Genomic DNA, 21,076 nt, shown 5'->3' on the forward strand with positions numbered 1-21,076 from the left:
CAACAGGAGCCATCAAGCAGCCAAGACCCGCACTCACACCGGGCCGCGCCACCCCCGCCGCAGAGCATGCGCGTGCCCGAAGCATGCGCAGACAGAGCGGCCGCTGCACGCGGGCTCACGGGGCGCGGCAGCCGGGGAAAGCGGGAATGAGGGTCATCCTCAGCGGCTACAGCGGCCTGGTGTTGCCGAGCTGAATCTGTATCTCAATACGAAGAGTTGCTTCCGCCGGGCAGACGGAGCTCTCGCTTCCCAAAACGAAAGCATGGAAACATACAGCCCACACTGCTGCTCTTTTCCCAAGCTCAAACCTCAGAACCGGCCCGTGTTATACACGCTTCCTCTGAAACCCCAGTGCCTACAGGCCGGGCCACGCCTGCAGGAAACGCAAAGCGCTCCCGGCTACCGCAGCATCCTTCAGGACGGAACGGCACACACCAGCACCCTACTAGCAGCGGACAACTCCCAGCGTGCCCCGCGCTCTATCTCGCTGTACCTGCCGGCTGGGCCAATGGGGGGGCTCGGCCAATGAGAGAGCTCGGCCAATGGAAGGGCTCGGCCAATGGGAGGGCACGGCGGGCGTTGGGCGGGGTTGGTTGCACCGCGGGGCGGGGCAGCGGCGGCGCGGCTGGCAGTGGTAGCGGCGGGAAGGGCCGTTCTGGGGCTGTCCCGGGGCTCTGCAGCGGGCAGGATGCCGGTTCACTCCCGGGAGAAGAAGGAGAACAACCACGATGAGATGGAGGTGGACTACGGGGAGAACGAGGGGAGCACCTCGGAAGAGGAGGAGACCGAGAGCTCGTCCGTGTCCGAGGAGGGGGATAGCTCAGGTATCGCAGTCGCCGTCTCCGCCGTTCTCTCTGCCCCTTCCGGGGGGAACCGGCCCCAGCTCCGGCCGCGGCACTGCCGCTACCCGCCCCCTCCGCGACCCCGCCCCCCGGCCCTCCCGTTGCTGCGGCCCAGCCGGGGGCGGGGACGTGGCGGGGGCACGACGGCACCATTTCGGCCCCCGCCGCAGGTCCTGGTGCCGTGCGGGCCGGGCCGTGTGGTGCTGTGGTGTCTGTGTGGGGCCTCGCTGGTGCTTCGGTCCGCGGCCGGAGCCAATGTCTGCCTGTTTCTTAGCAGGCAAAACCGAGCATTTCTGTTGGGTGTTTTGGGGCCTGCCTGGGTGGGAGGGGACCTGTCAGTGCCATTGACCTCTTCTGCGCAGCGTTAAACCCTGCTGCGATAAAGACACCTTTTTTGTGTGTGCCTAACTTGCTCAGGACTGCGCGCTGGGGATGATTTAGCATGTGAAAGGTGAATCTAGCAGCTATTCACCTGCCACCCTGCTAGAAGGAAAGTTTTCTGTCCGTGGTTACCTCATCATTCCAAGGGCTAAATTAGAAACTTGTCATTTATTGGGATCCACACTGATCCTTCGGAGAGTGCACTGCAATCTGGGATTATTGGGGCTTCGTAGGTCCTGACCCACATGGGACCTTTGTCACTGCATGCACTGGCTTTTCAGTGTCTAAAGGGGAGCTATAGGAAAGAAGGCATAGGACTCTGTTATAATAGGACAAGGGGACATGTTTTCAAACTAAGGTGAGGGGATTTGGTTTGGGTAGGATGGGGGGAAAAAGGAGTAAGGCTAGTGAGACACTGAAACGGGTTGCCCAGTGATGTGGTCTGCCCATCTCTGGAGACAGCCAAAGGCAGGCTGGACCAGGCTCTGAGCACCCTGATCTAGCTGTAGGTGTTCCTGTTCATTGCAGGGGAGTTGGACCAAATGGACTGTTGAAGGAGCCTTCCAACTCAAAAAATTCTGTGATTCTTTGAAAAGCTGGAGCTGTGCTCAGTGCTGGCTGTGGTCCTGACGCAAGCTTCTGGTAGTTGGAACGTACTCCTTGCATTTAGAGTGCGCTGTCCTGGTCCAGGCCCATGCTTGTAGCAGCACAGTTACTAGTGGTGTGAGTACCGGGCTCGTGTGGTTTGGATCCTAGCTCTTCCACCTTTGACATTGCATTTTTAGATGCATTGACGTACAATTGGTTTGCCTGAATGTGTTAAAGCCCTCAACATACTGTTAATTCATTATTATCTGATATTAGAAGATCTGGGAGATCTTGACTATTAACATCCTTTGGCTTTTGTATTCACACTGACTTCATTCCAGGGAGAGCTCCAATGTGGTGGTTCATGGAAACTCCTCTCATCTGGACTGTTTTTAGGTAGAAAACTGTGGAAGCCCACAGGTATGATACAGAGTCATCTAAGTTGGCTCTGCAGTAACAGAGTGTAGAGTGAAGGCTCTGCCAGTACTAGGAAAGTTTTGCTGCTGCCGTGCTGAGAGAGTATAGACATGCCCTTGGGCAAGTATCGCTGATTGAACCCCACTTTACAGCTCTAGGCAGCTGATTGATTATTATCTACTTGGATCCAAGTATCACCATCCTTCCTCACATCCTTACTCACCCTTCTTGGTGCAGTGTACTTTCCTGTCCTTGTTTCTTGCTCTGTCTTCAGTGATATTCGGCCTTTGTATGCTAAGCTGTCAGAAAAAGAACCCATTAAAAAGTGAAATAGCAAAAATGGCTGAGTGAAGAATTTGATTTGTGAACGAGAGGTACTGGGGCCTATGTAAACTAACGCTTAGCTAGACTGCAGCTCCAGAGCAACAGAAGTCATAAATAACAATTTTGTTAGAATATGTAAAGATCTCCAATTTACATCAGTTAATTCGGCACACATTTTTGTGAATTTAAGACTAATGACTTGCACAGGTTTAGACGGGAGGGTTCTTGAAGCAGAGATTCTGAAGTTCTTGGCAGTTTCCTGATCTGAGGGAACATCTTGCTTCTCTCATCTAATGCAGTATTACTCAGGAAATATTTTCAGTCCATAAACCATGGAGCACATCCAGGTATGGGCTTGCAAGAACTAGCAAAATTATTACAAACGTTGTTTCTATTTGTGTCTATAATAGCAACTGGTTTGGTGAAGAGATTCCTAGTTAGAAGAGATTCCAGAATAGATAGTGCTGAGGCCCCTATTTCTCCCAAACAATGATGGTTTTCTTTTAGATAATATAGCCTGAACTGAACATGTATGGTTGGGAGCTGCCTGAAGAACAAGTCATTGTTTCAAACTCTTATGCTCTCTGTGGATATTTGACTACATTTGATAAGTGCTTGGTGAAGCTTTGGGCTTAACTTGGTAGTTGAACTTGATTTCTGTTCACTGAAACAACTGCTAATTAAACCAGTGTGTACAAAGCTATTCGGTGGTGAAACATGTATGTGCACTGAACTTTATAAATAGTTGGGCTGTTACAGGTGAACAGTTCATTGATCCAGGTACAGATCTTTCCTTATCCGCATTCTCTTGAAGTTGTTCACTTGGAAAAGAAAAGAGCCAGAAAGATGTGTTTAACTTGCCTTGGGTAGGCTTGATGAAACTTAATCTGGGCAGCATCAGTGTGTACTGGTGGTTATGTTGGAAGAAAAGTAAATTTGAGAGAGGATATCAGGACAAGTAGCTGCAGGTATCACATTTTGAGTGTGAAAAGCATGTCTAACTATGTCCCTGTTTGCACAGCAAACCGCTCCATTCCTTTCTCATGTGACTTAGAAAGGTATGTTTCAATTCTTTTATTATCAGAATTGAATGTGGACTTGAATGTTTGGGAAAATAAATAAATGGAGACAGCTCTTCCCTCCTGAACATGACTGTTTTTCAAAAGAACTGAACAGACACTATTTGTTCAGACACTATCAGACACTATCTTTCAGAGGGAAAACATAGAGTAGAGGAGGAATACGCAAGCTTATTGAGTGATATGGAGGTGAGACATGGGGTTGCAAAGGACTCCTTGATGAGGTCCAGGAGCAGTACTGCAACAATAACCCTTACTTACTTAGTCCAGTGGTTCTTCTCGCTTACCTTGAAATAGATTATGCAGTTTATGTAGGTTACTGTTATATAAGCTGCCTTTTCTCTATTTTTCTGTCCAAACAGTATGTCATAAAATTTTTTTGTTTTTTTAATTCTCATTTTTTCCTGTGTGGGAAAGAGAGCTTAATATCACAGAATAGTCAGGGTTGGAAGGGGCCTCAAGAATCATGAATCTCCAACCCCCCTGTCACATGCAGGGCTACCAAGCTCCCCATTTAATACTAGACCAGGCTGCCCAGGGCCCCATCCAACCTGGCCTTGAACACCTCTAGGGACAGGGCATCCACAACCTGTCTGGGCAGCTGTTCCAGCACCTCACCACTCTCATAGTAAAGAACTTAATATGACAGATATAAATGTAGCTTTCTCTCCTCCAACTCCCTGGCTCTGGTGAAGGGAGGACTGTCTATTAGTACCAGCTGCAGGCTTTGAAGCTTCTTCTCTTTCAAAATTTTCCTGTATTCTTGTTTGTAATTTTTGGTAACTGACATTTTTAAAGCAAACTTTCAATTTTGCAAGTCCATTTTGTTGATTTCTTTTTTGTTTTTTTTTATTATTTTTAAATGAGGGCAAGTAATGCTGTTGCTTTTCCACAGTCTTTAGCAGGGATGAAGGAGGAGCAATGTTTTACGTGAAAGTAGTGTGTGTTTCTTTAAAGCCATACAAGAAACCCTGTGGATAATTTCTGTTGCATTCCATGGAGAAACGCTTTTATGGGAGCGCTTTAAAAATGATGACTATGGAAAATTACATGCTTATCTCAGTGTCTTGACAAATATGAATTTACTCCATGGAAGCGTGTTGCTTCTACAGACATAAGATGATTAGCACTGCAGGAAATAAGTATTAATTAAAATTACTGGGGGAAAAAAAAAAAAAAAAGAGATAATCCCTTCAAGTTCATTCTTATAAATTTGTTATTTGTTTTACTTGCATTTAACTTTTTTTTTTTTTTTTTTTTAATCTCTTCCAGTGGATGCCTGAGAAAATAGAAGGCCTTGAGAGCTGGCACCATTTCTATCCTGGTCCTTTTGTTGATACGTATTTAGTAAAGTGTTGTGTTGTTTTTTAATATTGGCAAAGGCCCAGAATAGCATATCAGGGATGAATAAAAAAGCCACAAGTTATGTTCACCATCCAAGATGACAATTTGGGCATTTTATAGAGCATTTTTTATAGGCCACAGCTTATTGATAAGAGCTGTATTAGGTACTCTTGTGTTTTAAGTACTTTTTTTTGGTCTTTAAACTGGGCTGCCCTGGTTGCTGAGTTGGATTATTTGAATATAGTAGGGAAAGAATGACTGTAATTCTGAAAATGATTTAAAATGCCCCAAATGCTCTGTGTGGTATGAAACCTAATGTGAAGTATTGAGACAGTATGGGGCCATTAGCAAGTATTTTAATATATAATGAGTTGTTTTCCATTTCTAGCAATGTGAATTTTCAACAGATAAGCTGTGAGATATAATCTGAAAACTCTTTTACTTTTTCATTACTGAATATTCACTGAACTGTTCTTTAAAGATAGAAGTTTCTGTAATTGAGGAATTGAAGATATTTCAGGAGTCTTAACACTTGAAAATGGTTAATTGGCAAAATGAAACGAGAAGATTGTTATTCAGTGTTACAGGTAGAATGTAGACTTCTAGACAGGAAGTCCAACATTTTTTGAGTGTATAGGTAGCTGAGGGGAGATTTAAACAAGCTCTGTTTTATTTCAGTAATACAGAAGTGTCCGCTGTGCCCTCATGCCAGTGTGTTTTCTTGTTTTCTTGCAACAGTGGATAAAAACATAAGATGCAATCCCCTTTCCCTCCAGCGTTGGGGAGTTGCACTGATCTTCAGAAGAGGCTGCAGTTCTAATGTGTTTTTTTTAATTAGTTTATTTATTCATTTTAAATCCATAAGCAATAAAATCCATGTTGATATAAGGGAAAACTTCTGGATGAATTGCTTGCTGAAACATACGTAGAACCAAAACAGTACTTGAAAAAATCTGAAATGCGTGCTTGAGCTTAAGAAGAAAGTTGGAAAGGATCTGCATCCCAGTGTTCTCTTGGGCTTGTCTTGTTTCACAGGGCAGATCCTTCAAACTTCATAGAATTTTTATTTTTATAGTACATAAAAGCTTCAGGCAACTCTCAAAGTAATGTAACTGCTGCATTCCTTAAATCTGACTGAGGTGAAAATTGCCCAGTCAGTTGGGCTCAGACAGTACATTGAACTGCCAACTAAAGCTTTGCTCTTTAATCTGATTTTCAATCTTATTCTGGGTTTCAAGATCTGCCTTATTTTTGAGAACAGGAGTTTGAAATCACGCCTTTTAAGACATGCCTTTAGGGCTTATTTCTCTCCTCTCTCACTCTTCCCTGTCTGCCTAGCATTTATTAGAAGTTCCAGCTTTAAATTTTCTCTCTCGTCAGGCTAGGTCATCTTCTAAAGCTTTGTCAAAGTTTTCTGCTTGTACTGACTGCAGTTTAAGGAACTGCAGTAAGTCTTTCATTTGGACGTACTTTTCTGCTGCCTGTTGGTTTTCATGCACAGGTAGAAGGGGCCGGTATGGTTTTCAAACTTGAAAGCTGTGTTTATTTCAATGAAAAGGTATGATTTTAGTAAAAAGGAATGTGGAACAGATGCATCAAGGGATCTGAGTGGTAGATGTGAGTTAATAGGTTTCTCTGAGTTAGGGAGGTGATATGCAGGCTCCTCTCACCTTTGCAAATCACTGTACTCTTTTGCAAAACAACAAGAATGAAGGCTTGAATGCTGCCTTTTTTTGGAGCTGGCATATGAGACCACATAAAGCAGTGAAATGTTGACTGAGGAAGAGGCGAAGGCATTCAGAGTTGTTTGTAGACTAGAGGAGCTGATGCAGAGCATCTCTGCTTGGTTTGAGGCCCTGCTTGGCCTTTTTGTCAGCTGTTTTCTGGAGTGACTGCACTGCTGGGCATGGCTTCCACTTAGTCAAGCTCTCCTCTTGTGCTCTGGCTCCTGGCTATGTGGCTCTCCGCCCTTCTAACACTGGTTAATGGTTAGTTGCTTGTGCCTTAACCAGAGAGCTGTCTCTCTGAGATGCTGCTGAGGTAAAGCAGCTTCAGGACATCTCTGCCCCCTGAGTATACCTTAGCAGAGCTTGTTCTCCCACTCCTTTATTTAAAATACACTGGGCAGGACTGGTGGAGGTTTGGATCTAGAAATTCAGTTTGTTATCATGGAGAACTATGGTTAATGAAGTTAATGGGTTCAGAAATACCCTGGAAACTGGTGTGTCTTTGATAGGAATAGAGTTTAGAACTTTCCCTTTTATTCTTGCTTGCCAAGCACAGCAGAAGATTGCATGTCACTAAAATTCAGCAGTTTTCCGTTCTGTGGTTGCTGCTTGTTACATCCATCTCTTATCCTCTTGAGGTGTGCTTTGCTAAATCTAAAAGGGCAGAGACAGAGATAGGATTTCTGTGTGAAGGAAAATAGAAACAAGAAATGTTATCTTGGGGAAACTCTTCACAACTTTTAGTTTATCTAATCCACCATAAAAGCAAGGAAAAAGATAGTTTTCTTTTGTTGAAGAAGGAATTTTCTAAACTGAAACTTTTAGTTCACCTTCTCAAGGCATTTACCTGAAGGTCAATAGGTGCTGCCACTTCATAGTGTTAATGATTTTTCTATTTTGTAGTTTAAGAAATGGGAATGGAGGTAACAACTGATGCTTAGATGTCCCTTTGGCAAGAGCCAAAAATTCTTGTCCAAAAAGTGAGTGTTTATTATACCTTACCATTATGTTTGTTATGTAAATTAGGGAAAAAATCAGAAGTATGAATTAAAACAAAAGCTCTGAAAAGAATTTAATAACTCTTGCTTCATAAAAGCATCTGAAATGAGGTTTCTGTAAAATCCTGCATTTTTTAGGTTTCACTGTTAAAAACTGTTTACAAAGTCTTTTCTAGTGGTCATTGAGATGAGCTACAGATATTTCTACATGAATATTTTAGCTTCAAACAGCTCTTCCAATTAAAGAGGATGAAACCTTGTTTCAAAACCAAGTGTTACATTTTTCTTTTTAATGGATGTTAATGACACAAAACCTCGAATTACATATGACAGGCACAACATTTGAACTTGTTCACTTGATCTCCAGGGATTTCTTTTGCTCATACTGACGCAGGACACACTGGAATTTTCAGTTATGGCTAATAACTCTTCATGAGTAATGCTGCTTCTCATCTGATGTGCTGTACAAGGATTAATTATTCTGTTTCACACTTTCATCTGCATTTTACATTGTCATTTATGAGATTTAACCTCTTGAAATCTTACAATCATGTTGTTTTCTGGTGTGGGAAAGAAAAATAACACTTCATGGGGCTCCTTGAATCAAATTTAAGTTTCTTACTTAATGTGATAAGTGGTCTATTGTAACCTGCTGTAGCATAGTAATATGGTTGATCTGTTTATTGCTTAAATTCAGATTTGCTTCAAGTTTTAGAAGCAAACTATGCAGTCTACTTGGTTACATTGTTCAAAATATATTACCTTTTCTTATTCTTAGAAATGGATGATGAAGACTGCGAGAGGAGAAGAATGGAGTGTTTAGATGAAATGTCTAATCTTGAAAAGCAATTTACAGATCTCAAAGATCAGTAAGTATCTTAAGTGCCTCATTTGAGGGTCTATTCTGTGAGAATATGGTATGCAACTGGTGTTTCTTGTCTTTCAAATATCTGGATATTACTTTTGGAGAAGAATAATGGTTGAAAGTTTTGATATGGTTTGCAGGCAGCTGCTCTGGAATACTTTCTCTTTGGTGTCTCTGAAAGGGAAGAATATGTACCATGGAGTCACATGCACATAATGTGTACAGTATATGTAAGCATGTGCATGTATACATATATAAATATATTTATTTCTGTTTTGCTGCAAGAATAGTTCTGAAGTGTTGTGGTAAAGGGCAGGTGTGGTTCTGTTGCACCAAGGAGTGGTGATCTTTGGAGAGGTATGCCAGGATCCTTCTCCTCCTTGTGTATATGCGTGACTTGTAGAAACAGACAAACAAACTCAAGCATTGTGTTTGCTAAACTAGATATGAGGGGTTTTTTTGTAAGACATTGTAGCACTTTTTATTGCTGTCATTGATGAAAATTTCTTGTGATTACTGCAAACCAGATACCAATACTGAAAGTGAAACCAGTGTTAGATCTGTCAGTAGTTTACCATAATATCTGTATCACTCACTGAAGACCTAGTAAGCAGAAGAGAGGAGATGAATAGCCATGTGTACTCAAAAGTGGATGTGACATTTTTGATAGCATTCCATATGTGGGTTTTCACCAGAGATGGAATGAGGGCTGCTTCAGTAAGAGCCTGTGTATCTTTTTCCTTCGTTTGTGCTTCTGTAGGAGCAGATACGTGGACAAGAAAATGAATGCAGATTTCTATCTAAAAATCTTTTTCTTCCTCCCGTATTGCAAGCATGGAATCTTTAATTTACTTCTGTAGGTGCACCATTAACAAAGGCATTAACAAAGAGTCAGATTAGCTCTTCTTAAAATTTCTTCCACGTTGTATTTACTTTAAATATATATATATATATATATATATTTAAATGTTTATTGTTTTCAGACTTTACAAAGAAAGATTAAGCCAAGTGGATGCAAAACTGCAAGAGGTCATAGCTGGAAAAGCACCTGAATATTTAGAACCATTGGCAGCATTACAAGAAAATATGCAAATCAGAACCAAGGTGGCAGGTAGGCATATAAAACGAATGTTTCTATTTCAACCATATGATGTTGCTATTCATTTAAACACCAATTTTTATCAATTGTTATGATTTTTACTTTAAAATTGCTACAAGAGTGTGTTTTAAAGTTAGAAACGCTGTCGTGGTTTTAAACTTAAAATATTTTTCAGGTCAAATTGAATAGGTTGTTTGCTTCTTCTTTATTTGCCTGATAGCATCAAGCTGAAAATACGGCTTATTTACGTTTCATTGAATATCTGTCTTTGTGTAGAGAGCACCAAGTTTCTAAATTAGAAACAGTAAACTTTGATGCTTCAGTTGTTACTTTTGACTCCAGGCTGTGAAGAGAAATTGAAATCTTCTGGTCTATGGCATTTTTCTCTCTTTTGATCATCTTCATAATGCTTCATAATGATGGTGACCTGGAATTTCTGGGTTTTGAGATCTTTATCCAAAATTTACTTGATTAATTCTGAGCAGTACTTTTGCCTACTGCAGAAGATGAAGACTCCAAGCTGAACTTCCCAGGAGCTGTGACATGAAACCACCTGTAGCTTTTTAGTTTTAAATGTGATTTTCTGTCAGTGCTTTGATGTAGGTGGGTGTGAATAGGCAGAATATTAAGGATTCTCCTGATTCAAGTCTTCGACAGCAGTAAAGTCAGTGTTCCAATGTAGTGTTTTTCCTGAGCTCTTTCTACAACTTTCCTGAAGTCTAGCAATCAGATATTTTAATTTTTTTTTCTTTTTTTCATTTTGTCTTCAACTCATTGAGATCCGAAAATCATTTCAGAGGATGCCAGAAATAGCAGAAAGATTTTGCTCTTACTGTTTCGTAGCCTTGACAGAAGTGGGTAGTATGAGAGTTTGAGCTCTATCAAGTAACCCTTAAGGACTGCAAATAAGCAGTGACTGGGAATTGACAGGTGCAAGAAATAGACCTAATACTCAGAAATACTTTTATTTATATCACAAGAAGTCTATTTGATTGAGTGGAATAGTCTTGTTAAATGATGTGATTTATTAGTGTCATGCTGTGTAAAGCAAGTCTTGTTCCACACATTCATTTGTAAAAGCTTGTTCTTTCATTCTGTTTTCCAGCTATTTGAAACTCTCTAAGTATTATTTAAAATAGTAATTAGAAAATAGAATGGGTGAATACTTATGTATTTGAAATTTGAAGATATCCAGGGTAATTTGGTAGGCCGTGTGAAATAGACCTATTTTGTAAGGTTAGCATGGTAACTAATGTAACTGTTGACAGATAGGGCAAAAAGTGAAAATAGCATTTATTTTTCTTCAGATATTTAGATTTAATGAATTAAAAGGGATTAATTGCCTAACAAAAATATTTATTAATTGCCTAACAAAATAGGTCTATATGTTTTTTCCCTTTTGTACATATTTTGGGGCTTGAAGGCAATCTTAAAAGAGAATTTTGGAATCACATATTAGCTAAAGAAAGTAACGTTGTCATTTGTTTGACAGGTATCTATAGAGAGCTTTGTCTGGAATCTGTGAAGAACAAGTATGAATGTGAAATTCAAGCCTCTCGACAGCACTGTGAGGTTGTGCCAGCTATTCTGTATTGAACATTTTCCTTTACTGTGTGTCATGCTTTCCAAATTCAGTGCATATTTTTATGTTTTAGTTTTTTATGTTCTAATTTTTCTATTGCTGTTACTTGCTATTTTAATGCAAACCTTTTGTGACATTAAAATCCACGTAAAAGCTTGTTCAAAGCATTTCAAAGTTAGGTTTCTAATAGGTTTGCTTTCATGTAAGTGTAATTTTCTTATTTAGAATAATGAGAGTGGTAAAAATCATTTTGGTACCATGTTTACCAAGACCAGTAACTATAATATCTACCATAATTTTAGCAAAAAGCACCTTACATTTTTGTGATTATAATAGCCTTACTCAGTTTTTAAGGTATTTTGGTCAGCTAGTGATAGAGTTACCGTTCCTGTGACTGCTTTTGAAAAAATGTGTTTCTCTGCTTGAACATAAACATTTCCATTGAAGCATTTACATAACATTTACTGCACTGTACTGTAGTGCAAATAATCAGGTACCTGTATGTCTGACCCTGTGGCGTAGCTGCTTAGATCCTGATGCGTGCATTGTAGTCCTCCTCAGCATACTTTACAGTGGCTTAAATGTGTGTTCTTCTAGGTGGCTAACTGTATTCCTGAAATTCCTGGTTCTTATTTTGCCAATAAATAAAGAGTGTACACACATACTATTTAAAAATTCCATTTTCTGGTTGCCTTACAAAAGAAAAGGTACAACATAAGACAGACTGTTCATTACTGGTTCTCCTCTTTCCTGTGAATACAATCCTGAGGTTGGTCAGAATGCTGTAAGACTTGCAGGGTTTCTTATCCACAATTGAATGATTTTCTTTGGCTGTGTATTATTCATCTTTAAGGTTGTCCTTGTTGCTTGTTTTGCTGCTATTCTTTTACACTGGAACATTCGGGATTCAAACATGCAACATCCAAGAAGGGTCCCTGGGGAAAAGCTGTCCAAAATCAGTAATGCTGCTTGTAGGATCGTTGCTCTGAGTGTAGCTATTCAGCAAGAATGCCTCTGTTGCCCATAACATCATCTCACACCTTATTTGTTACCAAGACTAGCAGCAAAACAGGTATCTAAACACAAACAGTATTTCATTTTAAAAAGGAAATTCTAAAATGGTATCAGAACAAATAGTACTAATTTGACATTTCAGGTATATATAAGAAAGCTTTTGCATTTTCAGTTCAATTGAGGATTATTTTTTATTTAGTAGTAACGGCTTGAGAAATATATAAAAGGGGGATCTGTGGAACACAAGTACTTTGTGACTTGAAGGGAATGTTAACCACACAGATGTCTATTGGAGTAGGACTATTTGGTTGTTTTTATTCCTGAGCTGATTTGCTTCATTTTGCTTTAGTGTTCAGTTTGAACATTGGTGTTGTTTCTGTTGGTATGCTGCGCTGTGGGCAGAAGCAGTTGAGATACAGAGATCTGCTGAATTGGCTCTAGGTCTGCAGCCTCTGGCATGAGAGAGAAAGAGACATGGTGGCAAATGAGTAGATGCAGTGACTTGTGCTACTTAAGCTGGTTGTTTGTTGTTGTTTTTTCCTTGAGTAATTAAGTCCAAGTCTCTGTTTCCTCGAGTTGTTAGCGGTGTTGGTCAGCGAACATGAGCTTAAGAATGTAACAGTCAGCTGTGCTTCCTACTTGTGTTTTACGAAGTGTGCAAGTGAAATTCAGCTTAATTTCTTTCTTTTAATTAAAGTTCTAGTTTTAGGAAGTTAAGTGTGTTTAGAAACTGCCTTTAAAAGGGTAACTATTTGGTACAGATATTGAGCTGATAAGAAAGTTATACAATATAGGGTGTTATAATTGAGAGCAGCTGTACAAAAAGTTGATTTTTCTTTCTGAAATACCTGTAGGTAGAAAAGAGGTTAGACTACAACATGCTGTAGAAAGCTTGCATCAGAGTGTATTTCCATTTGTGCGTTACTAGCACTTTTTATATAAAAGCATTGGAGGCATTTTGTTAATCTATGTGAATCAGAGATAATCTTTTAAATTGATGAACTAGCTAACCTTTCTAAAGCAGTTTTAAGAATGTTTCTCGCAGCTTTAAGGTACACAGTTTTGCTTTCACAACTTCTAGAGTATTTTACGTGCACTGTAGATTCTTTTTACTGTGAGTGGATATATCAGTGATATGAGTAGATACATCAGTTCTGTGGGAAAAGGTAATTGTAAATAGTATAGTAGTAGATGATAATTCTCTATAAATTAATACAATCTCATTAACATTGGAGACTTAATAAAACACTTTCAGTGAAAACATTAACTTTTAAGAAAGCTGGAGTAGAACTTAATGTTTTACAGTTAGTTACTGAGAATAAATTTTTGCTATCCAAAAGGAAAATATTGACTGCTATTCTGGAGGTCTGGGTGTGTGCTCTGTATACTTGGTTATTCTTGGTACTGATACTTGATGACCATATATATGCTGATGCCAAGTGAATGTGCCATCTTTGAGGAGCTAGAATCTCATGATAAGGAAATGAGTACAGGGATATATTGCATGCTTTACAGCTCTGTAAAGTGTTCACCTCAAATCTGTTCTGTCCTCCTGCTGAGCCTTTAAATTACTGTAATACTGGACTTAGTCATGTTTCATTTCTTGTTATTTTAGAGTGAAAAGCTTCTGTTGTATGATACTGTACAAAGTGAACTAGAAGAGAAGATTAGAAGACTTGAAGAAGACAGACATAGCATTGACATTACATCAGGTGAGTGAAAATTTTTAAATTCTGTTATTAAAAATTCAAGTAGCTATACTATTTCTGGTTTCAAGTTATTCAGTAGAATGCTTTTCTGAACAACAGCGTAAGATTTGTGGGATGAGTTTGAATTTAAGCTTAAAACAAACTTTGGTCCGGTAATTATCAATATCTGTTGTCTGTTTAGAGAACATTCATCTATGACTGCATGATCTTGTGACACTTTTGTTCTATTCAGAGTCAACATCTCACCTGATTGTCCAGAAATAAAAAAAACACTTTTCAGATTTTCTTTTTTGTGAGAACAACTGGGTATACACATTTCTGATTCGTTCATTGTTATTATTTCTTTTCAGAATTATGGAATGATGAGCTACAGTCAAGGAAAAAAAGGAAGGATCCATTTAGTCCAGATAAAAAAAAGCCTGTTGTTGTATCAGATATCCTTTCATTGAAATCACTGATCATTCTGGTAATATTCACTACTATTTGATGGCTAGTCATATTACGTATGTCATTAACAACAAGTTGAGGTGATAATGCATTTTCAAAATGTATTTTTGAGTGGCAGCTGGTATTCTAATTCAGATTGGAGAAGCCTAGTTAACACATCCTGTTGTGAAAATTAAAATTAGGGATCTGTAATTACTAGCTATGTACAGAGTCTGTTTTTAAAAATATCTCTCTCTTAAAAAAAAAAAAAAAAAGTAGAAGCTATTTGGCTCATCTTTTGAGTATTTGGTGTAGGTACTTGACATCATTTTTGTAGTATACTTGGAAGTGCTCCTGAACTGGGCCCTGTGTATATTAAGGAATGCACTGCACGTAATGAAGATTGTATCTTGAAGTATTCTTGGTCCTGTTTTTGTGAAGAGCAAGGAATATGGGAGAAGAGATTTAGAAGAAAAGGGCTTAGATAGTTTTGCAAGTTCGGAAAAGCTTTTTTTCTTAGGTGGGGACATAAAAAGGTGATAGCTCTGAAAATAAACACTCTTTTTGGACATAAATGAATAATCAGTAACTTTTCATTATTACAGCCACTTTAAAGGGTTAATTGGATGCAAGACAATATATGAGGTAAACTATTGGCTCTCAGTGTAATGGAGATTCAGCCTGATGAACAGTTAGCTACAAAATGAAAGCAGAAACAGGCATTATGTCTTCAGAGTGCAACTTGACTTGTGTTACTTCTACTTCATAGATTTGCTTCTTTTACTGGAGCATCTTCAACTTAGTTTATGACTTCTTAACAGTTTCCAAGTCTTTAGAACCCTCTTTGATTAATTGTTTCAACTCTTGGAATTTTTAATTTTTATAGGCATTTTTTGAGCTTGAGGTTCCTGTAGAATGGGTATAGTATTTAAGGATTTTGTATCACTATCTTCTATAAGGCTGTAATGAACGTACAGTGCAGCTGAAATTTCTAAAGTTATGGCACTTTGAAGAAAGATTCTTGTCTCCTAAGAAAGAAACTGAGTATTCCATGTCCCTCCTGTCCCTAATCCATGCTGTTACTGCTTATGATTTTAAGGTAGTTGTGAACTTGTCACTTTGCAGAGATCTGTGTAAAGCAAGTACGTATAAATTCTACACTGTTCTTCATTTGTAGTTCTCTCCTGTTTAGAGAAAATTAAAACAAATACGAAAATGGTGAAGGATTCTTGAAGTTTCAAATAGAATGTAGAATACCATAAAAATGATAACTTTAGAAGAGATTATACTAGTGCAAATGCTTTTTTTTAGTGGCATTGAAATTGCAGGAAGTTTTAACTGTAATTTATAACATTGCAAGTAGAATGATTTTTGGAACAGGGATGGTATGGTTGTATGACAATTGTTAATTTTATGTTGAATTCAAATAGTATGAATATATACGTGCTATTACTTCTTTTAGTAACTTCACAAGTATACTTCTAAGTTGCCTAATTCAAAAATGCATTTATTTTTACTGAGCTTCAACTTCACACAGGTGTTTTTTCTGTGAGAGAAATATCTTAATATCTTTGGACAATTTTTAAAATATTTGTATTATCACTGTATAGAAGAGTTTTCCCTAACTTTTTCACGCCCCTATATAGTTTATATGTTACAAGACCTTGATATACTTGAAGACTGGACGACCATAAGGAAGGTAAGATGAAAGCATGAATGCCTGTAGCTTTGGGTTTCTTTGGGTTCTTGTCTATTCCTTTTCCCTACTGGAAATACATAAATGCATTTCTAATACCATCAAGACTTAAGTACAGGTATGTATTTATTCAGTGGTCTGTTAATGATTCTAGTTTGAGCCATGCTGTTGCAGCTTTTTCTGACTCTATGCAAATCATGCAAAGGAATCTGAAAAGGAGATGGCAGAAGTTCTCTCTTAATATTTATTGTCTCTGGTGTCTGTGGTGCAGTGAACTTGAAGGCTGTATCTAGGCCATCTGATTTCTCATTGTCTCTACCAAAGTCTGTCATACTATGATAGTTTGATAGGGTTTTGTTTTAAATAAAGATTTCTGAATATATGTAATATGTTTTGTTTTCTGATAGTAAATGTATCATTTTATGATGATGCATGTTCTTCAGCCTCTCACTACACCTTTTTTTTTTTTCTTTTGGCTTAAAGTATAATGCTGTGTTTTTTTCCAACTGTAAGAGGATCAGGATTTACAGGAAGATAAATTCGTTTGACTAATCAATATATTTAGAAAAAAATAAATCTAAATTTTGAGTACAGAGTGTCTTACCAGATCTTTGCCATAGTGTTAGTGTAACTTGATGTAATCAAATGCTATTCTTGCCTTGCATCTGCAGTTGGAAAACTTTTCCCTGTATTCTGGCAAAAATCAGTGCTTTCCAACTTGTGGAGCAGGAAATTACGTTGTAAGAATTTGGAAGCTTTCTGGGAAATGGTGTTCAGTTTATTTCCATCTGTCTTGTGGTGCTGATGTGAAAACCTGTCTGTTTTCCTGTCTCATCAGATGCACAGATAAAAAATAGCTTCTGCTCAGTTTCTTTGCTGTAGTGTAATGTGATTTAAAGCAATAGAAACAACAACAAAAATCAAAAATCTATTTTGCTGCTGCACATGATTCACAGATTTTCACTCGCATGAATTGTCTGCTTGTGGGTATAATTTAATAATCCAGAGAATGGGTTGTTCAGATAGCACTTAGTTTTTCCGTATCATTTTGTATTTTTTTAATAGAATTACATAATGGCCATTTTGAGGATTTTATTTAGAAAACTTGAGATATGTAAAGTCAAAACTCATTAGAGAAGGTCATTTTTCCTTCCCAAACACTTAAAAGCAAATGTAACTAAACAGTTCATATTCATAAAGTATGAAAAGTATGAAAAAGTACTTAAGGTTTATATTCATTTCATAGTATCATCAGTATCACATAACATTAATGCTGCACATAAAAACAAATGTTTTGAGCTATGCTGCACAACACCATTTGAGCTGGCAATTTAAGAAAAAAATTCTGCTTTCTGCCTTCATTTTCTTTTGTTTCAAGGCAATGGCTACTTTGGGGCCACACAGAGTAAAGCCAGAACGTAAGTAAACACTGTTTGATTTCATAAGACAGAACTTGCAATATATAATGATGCAAACTGCATCAAAGCAGACTATATTTGTTTTAGCCTTGTTTTACTGAACGCAGGGTGGGGTGAGCTGACTGGCAGATGTGGATTTTGTCTATCCCTGCTCTGAGTTGCTGATACTTGCAGCTTGATTGGTGATTATGTAATTGATGCGTGAATTGTAAAAGTTATTTTAAAAATTAAGACTCCTAAGAGTGGGCTTCACTAATGAAATTGGTACATTATGCCAATATTTTCATAAAATGAGGCAGGAAACTGAAATTGCCTGAATTTGAAAGGGGCATTCTAAACATGATTTGTGTTCACTGCAAGCTGCAGCTCTGAAAATACAGGTGTGGGAAAGGAGTGGTAAATGATAACATGGTCTGAGGTAAGAAGCATATTAACTTTGTTAAAATCAAATGCTTGGAGGTAGTGAGTAATGAAGAAAAGGGGGAGAAGACAAGTGAGTGGGTTCTTCAGTGGTGAATTACTGCTTGCAGTCTGAGATAATGCACTGATAAAGAGATTTCGTATTCTGTGTCTTGTTGCATTATTCTAATTGTGAAAATTGACATCGTAGATAGCAGAGTTGTATGGAAGAGAACTTCTTTAAAATGGAAATACAGCTTTTAATTTATCTGACTGGAAATAAATATCTTCTAATTTTCTTGCATTTGGAGTTAATTATCTAGAGAGAGACTATTTCTGACAATGGAAAAACTGCATATTTTGTGTATAAATAATTTACTGAATGCTTATTTCTAAATCTTACCAACTTCTGCCAGTTGATATTAACTTTGATCGTTTTAGCACCTGTCAAATTAGAGAAACACCTACATAGTGCTAGGTCTGAAGAAGGAAGACTGTATTATGATGGAGAGTGGTATGGACGCGGACAGACGATATACATTGATAAGAAAGATGAATGTCCTACAAGGTGAATATTATTCATTTTATACAGCTCTGTATATTCCTGATAAGCAAAAGGCAACATGGTGGCCTTGAAGAATGAGGCTTAATTGGAGATAACCTTCAACCTTTACAAGGTTGAATTTCACTGAAGATAATGTGTTTCTCAGGATGGGATTTAATTGAAGGATTGAAGCTCTTAACCAATTTCTGGCCAGCCTGTGATTTAAGGGTTGTGTTTGGGGGTTTTGTTGCTTTGAGGCTTTAACCTGTTGGCCAGATGTAGAATAGTATGGAAAATTTTGGAGCTTTGTTTTTGCTCTACACCTTGGGGTTTTGTATGTTTAAGCATTTTCTGGATATGCTTTCTAGCATACTGTGGGTTTACTGTGGGTAGTCTGCTCATTACTGTGAGTAACAATTATTTGTAGATGTTGTGAGGATTTTCTCGTGTAAGGAGAAAAAATAGCTGGCTGACAATTCAACTACCTACTAGAGACTTATGCAGTTACTAAAAAATTGTGTCAAAACTGTCCTTGCAATAGAGCTGGTACCCTCTGACCCTAGTGTCTATACCTACTGCATATTTTCATTTACAGTACAGTTGGAGTTTTTGAGGTGTTTTTTTTACTTTTCTAAATGCTTCTTATTTTTCTTTCCCTGACCCTTCTTCCTCATTTTCTGTAGTGCCATAATTACAACAATTAACCATGATGAAGTTTGGTTCAAAAGACCAGATGGAAGCAAGTCCAAGCTATATATTTCTCAGCTACAGAAAGGAAAATATTCAATAAAGCATAACCACAACTGACTATTGCTAAGCCATGCTTGATGTGCCATGGGATGAAAGTTGTATTTAATAGCATTTTGTATTCCTTATAAATTTACAGCAGTATCTGATGTGTATTTGTAGTGCTGTATGTAAACTTCATACAGATGGCTTTCAGAAACCTGAGGATGTTAAATCATGCTGACAGACATTTTACCTCTCAATTGGGTACAGTGCCTAGATATGAAGTATGCTCTTCAAATGTAGTGGCTCAGAATTTCTCATTGAAAGTTAATCTTTTAAAATGGAAAAAATAAAAATAAAAAAATTATTTTTCATTGGTGACCAGTTTGTTTGATAAAAACGATACCCACGATTACCAGCAACTCATTTTGTTTTTCAGTGAACGTCATGCTTCTCTTGTGGATATAAACTTAGCTTGTTTAGCTATTGCTTTTAAATAGATTGTAACATGCATAAAGCATTCTTTTATCCGAAGTGGATTGATTTATTAAAATTGTTGCCCTCGACAGCTCTGCTAGTTCTGACTGTGTTATATTTTGTGAGGTTTTCTACATTGTTTGTAATGAGACAAAGCTAATATTTTGAGTTAATTTTTTTCAGGAGCACTTTTCTAACTTAGGATTATACAGACATTAAACATATTATTGGTAATTTTTTTCTTCTTCCCCAGATTATCATCAAGACTAATGTGTAAAGTAAATAGTGTTCCTTCAACACGTGTTACATGCAGCCCACAGAAGGGTGGCTGCTGGGATGATTATGTAAATACTGTTGCATGCTTTGATTGTTTGATCCATAGTTGTATGGAATGTGGTGAGTTTTTTTCAAAAGGGAAATATTTCCCCAGAAATCGTGTAACTGGGCAAATTTTCACTGTCTTCTTCACCAAACATCGTTTTCCAAATTTCTGTAACCCATTTCATCTTTCATCACCATTGTATACCATTATTTTATGCAGCTTAGAAAGCTGAATTTCTCTTGTATCTTACTGTTTAAGCCACCAAGAAAAATCCTTAATCCTTAATGTTACTGTGATGTGCTTGAAGCATCTAGACTGTTAGATGGGATTGTTGAAGAATTTTTAACGTGTTGGTTATGTGCACTTTAATCTCCACTTATGATGACTCTGTGGAGCAAGAAAGCATCCATTTGGTTTAAAGGATCACAGCAAATAAGTATTTTTATTGTAACATATACACTGTTTATTCCTGTATTAATTGTCTCTTTTGGTGCAGGTAACTACTTTCCAAATGCCAGATCAGTTTCTTCTGAGTGATGCTTTTCTACAAGCGTATGACATGAATAATGTATATAAAGTAGCAGTTGACATTGGCTTTTAACAAGATGAACTGTATGTATACAGTTGTTTGATAAACTTTTTGTAATAAAATATTCGTATTTTTTAACTTAGTATATAAATAAATGATTGGTGTTAGTGGACATCCTGAACGTTGTGCTTATTTGTTTTCTAGTCTTGGTGTTGCTGATGTAACAACTCTGTAAGCAAAGTATATTTAAGTTTGCAAAAAGCATAAATCATTTCAAAGCTCCTTGAGTTGTGTTTCTTTCTCTTGAATATTGAGAGTGTGCACACTTATTTTTTTCATCTTACATTTTTTCTTTAGTATGCTATGAAAGCACTGCTCTGCACATTTAAAAATTACATTTTAAGCACTCTTTAAAATGTCTTGGCTCCTGAATGGCTTGAAATCATTTGTACTTAGAGTGTGCTGAGGCCCCTAAGTTGTTCAGTGGTTCACCTGTTTTCTCCCTGTATTCTGCACCACACTGGTTGCAATCAGTTGTTTCTTGAGTTGTTTCTAATCTGATATCTT

General features: G+C 37.9%; 1 protein-coding gene across 2 annotated transcripts; it reads left to right on the forward strand.

Moving 5' to 3' along the window:
• The first annotated feature begins 589 nt into the window (after positions 1 to 589).
• Positions 590 to 20,791, forward strand: BRMS1L (BRMS1 like transcriptional repressor). Of its 2 annotated transcripts, none has more exons than XM_048948745.1 (10): positions 590 to 824; positions 8,479 to 8,569; positions 9,549 to 9,676; positions 11,157 to 11,236; positions 13,876 to 13,972; positions 14,320 to 14,403; positions 16,030 to 16,094; positions 17,470 to 17,509; positions 18,350 to 18,476; positions 19,136 to 20,791. In XM_048948745.1, exons 1-10 carry the CDS (start codon positions 689 to 691, stop codon positions 19,257 to 19,259), a joined length of 972 nt encoding a protein of 323 aa, XP_048804702.1. In that variant the 5' UTR covers positions 590 to 688; the 3' UTR covers positions 19,260 to 20,791. The 2 variants fall into 2 exon arrangements, with proteins under 2 accessions (XP_048804702.1, XP_048804703.1); XM_048948746.1 differs by lacking the exon at positions 590 to 824 and adding an exon at positions 5,654 to 7,682.
• The last annotated feature ends 285 nt before the right edge of the window (positions 20,792 to 21,076 follow it).

Source organism: Lagopus muta, chromosome 6 (assembly GCF_023343835.1).
Source record: "Lagopus muta isolate bLagMut1 chromosome 6, bLagMut1 primary, whole genome shotgun sequence".
Taxonomy (NCBI): Eukaryota; Metazoa; Chordata; class Aves; order Galliformes; family Phasianidae; genus Lagopus; species Lagopus muta.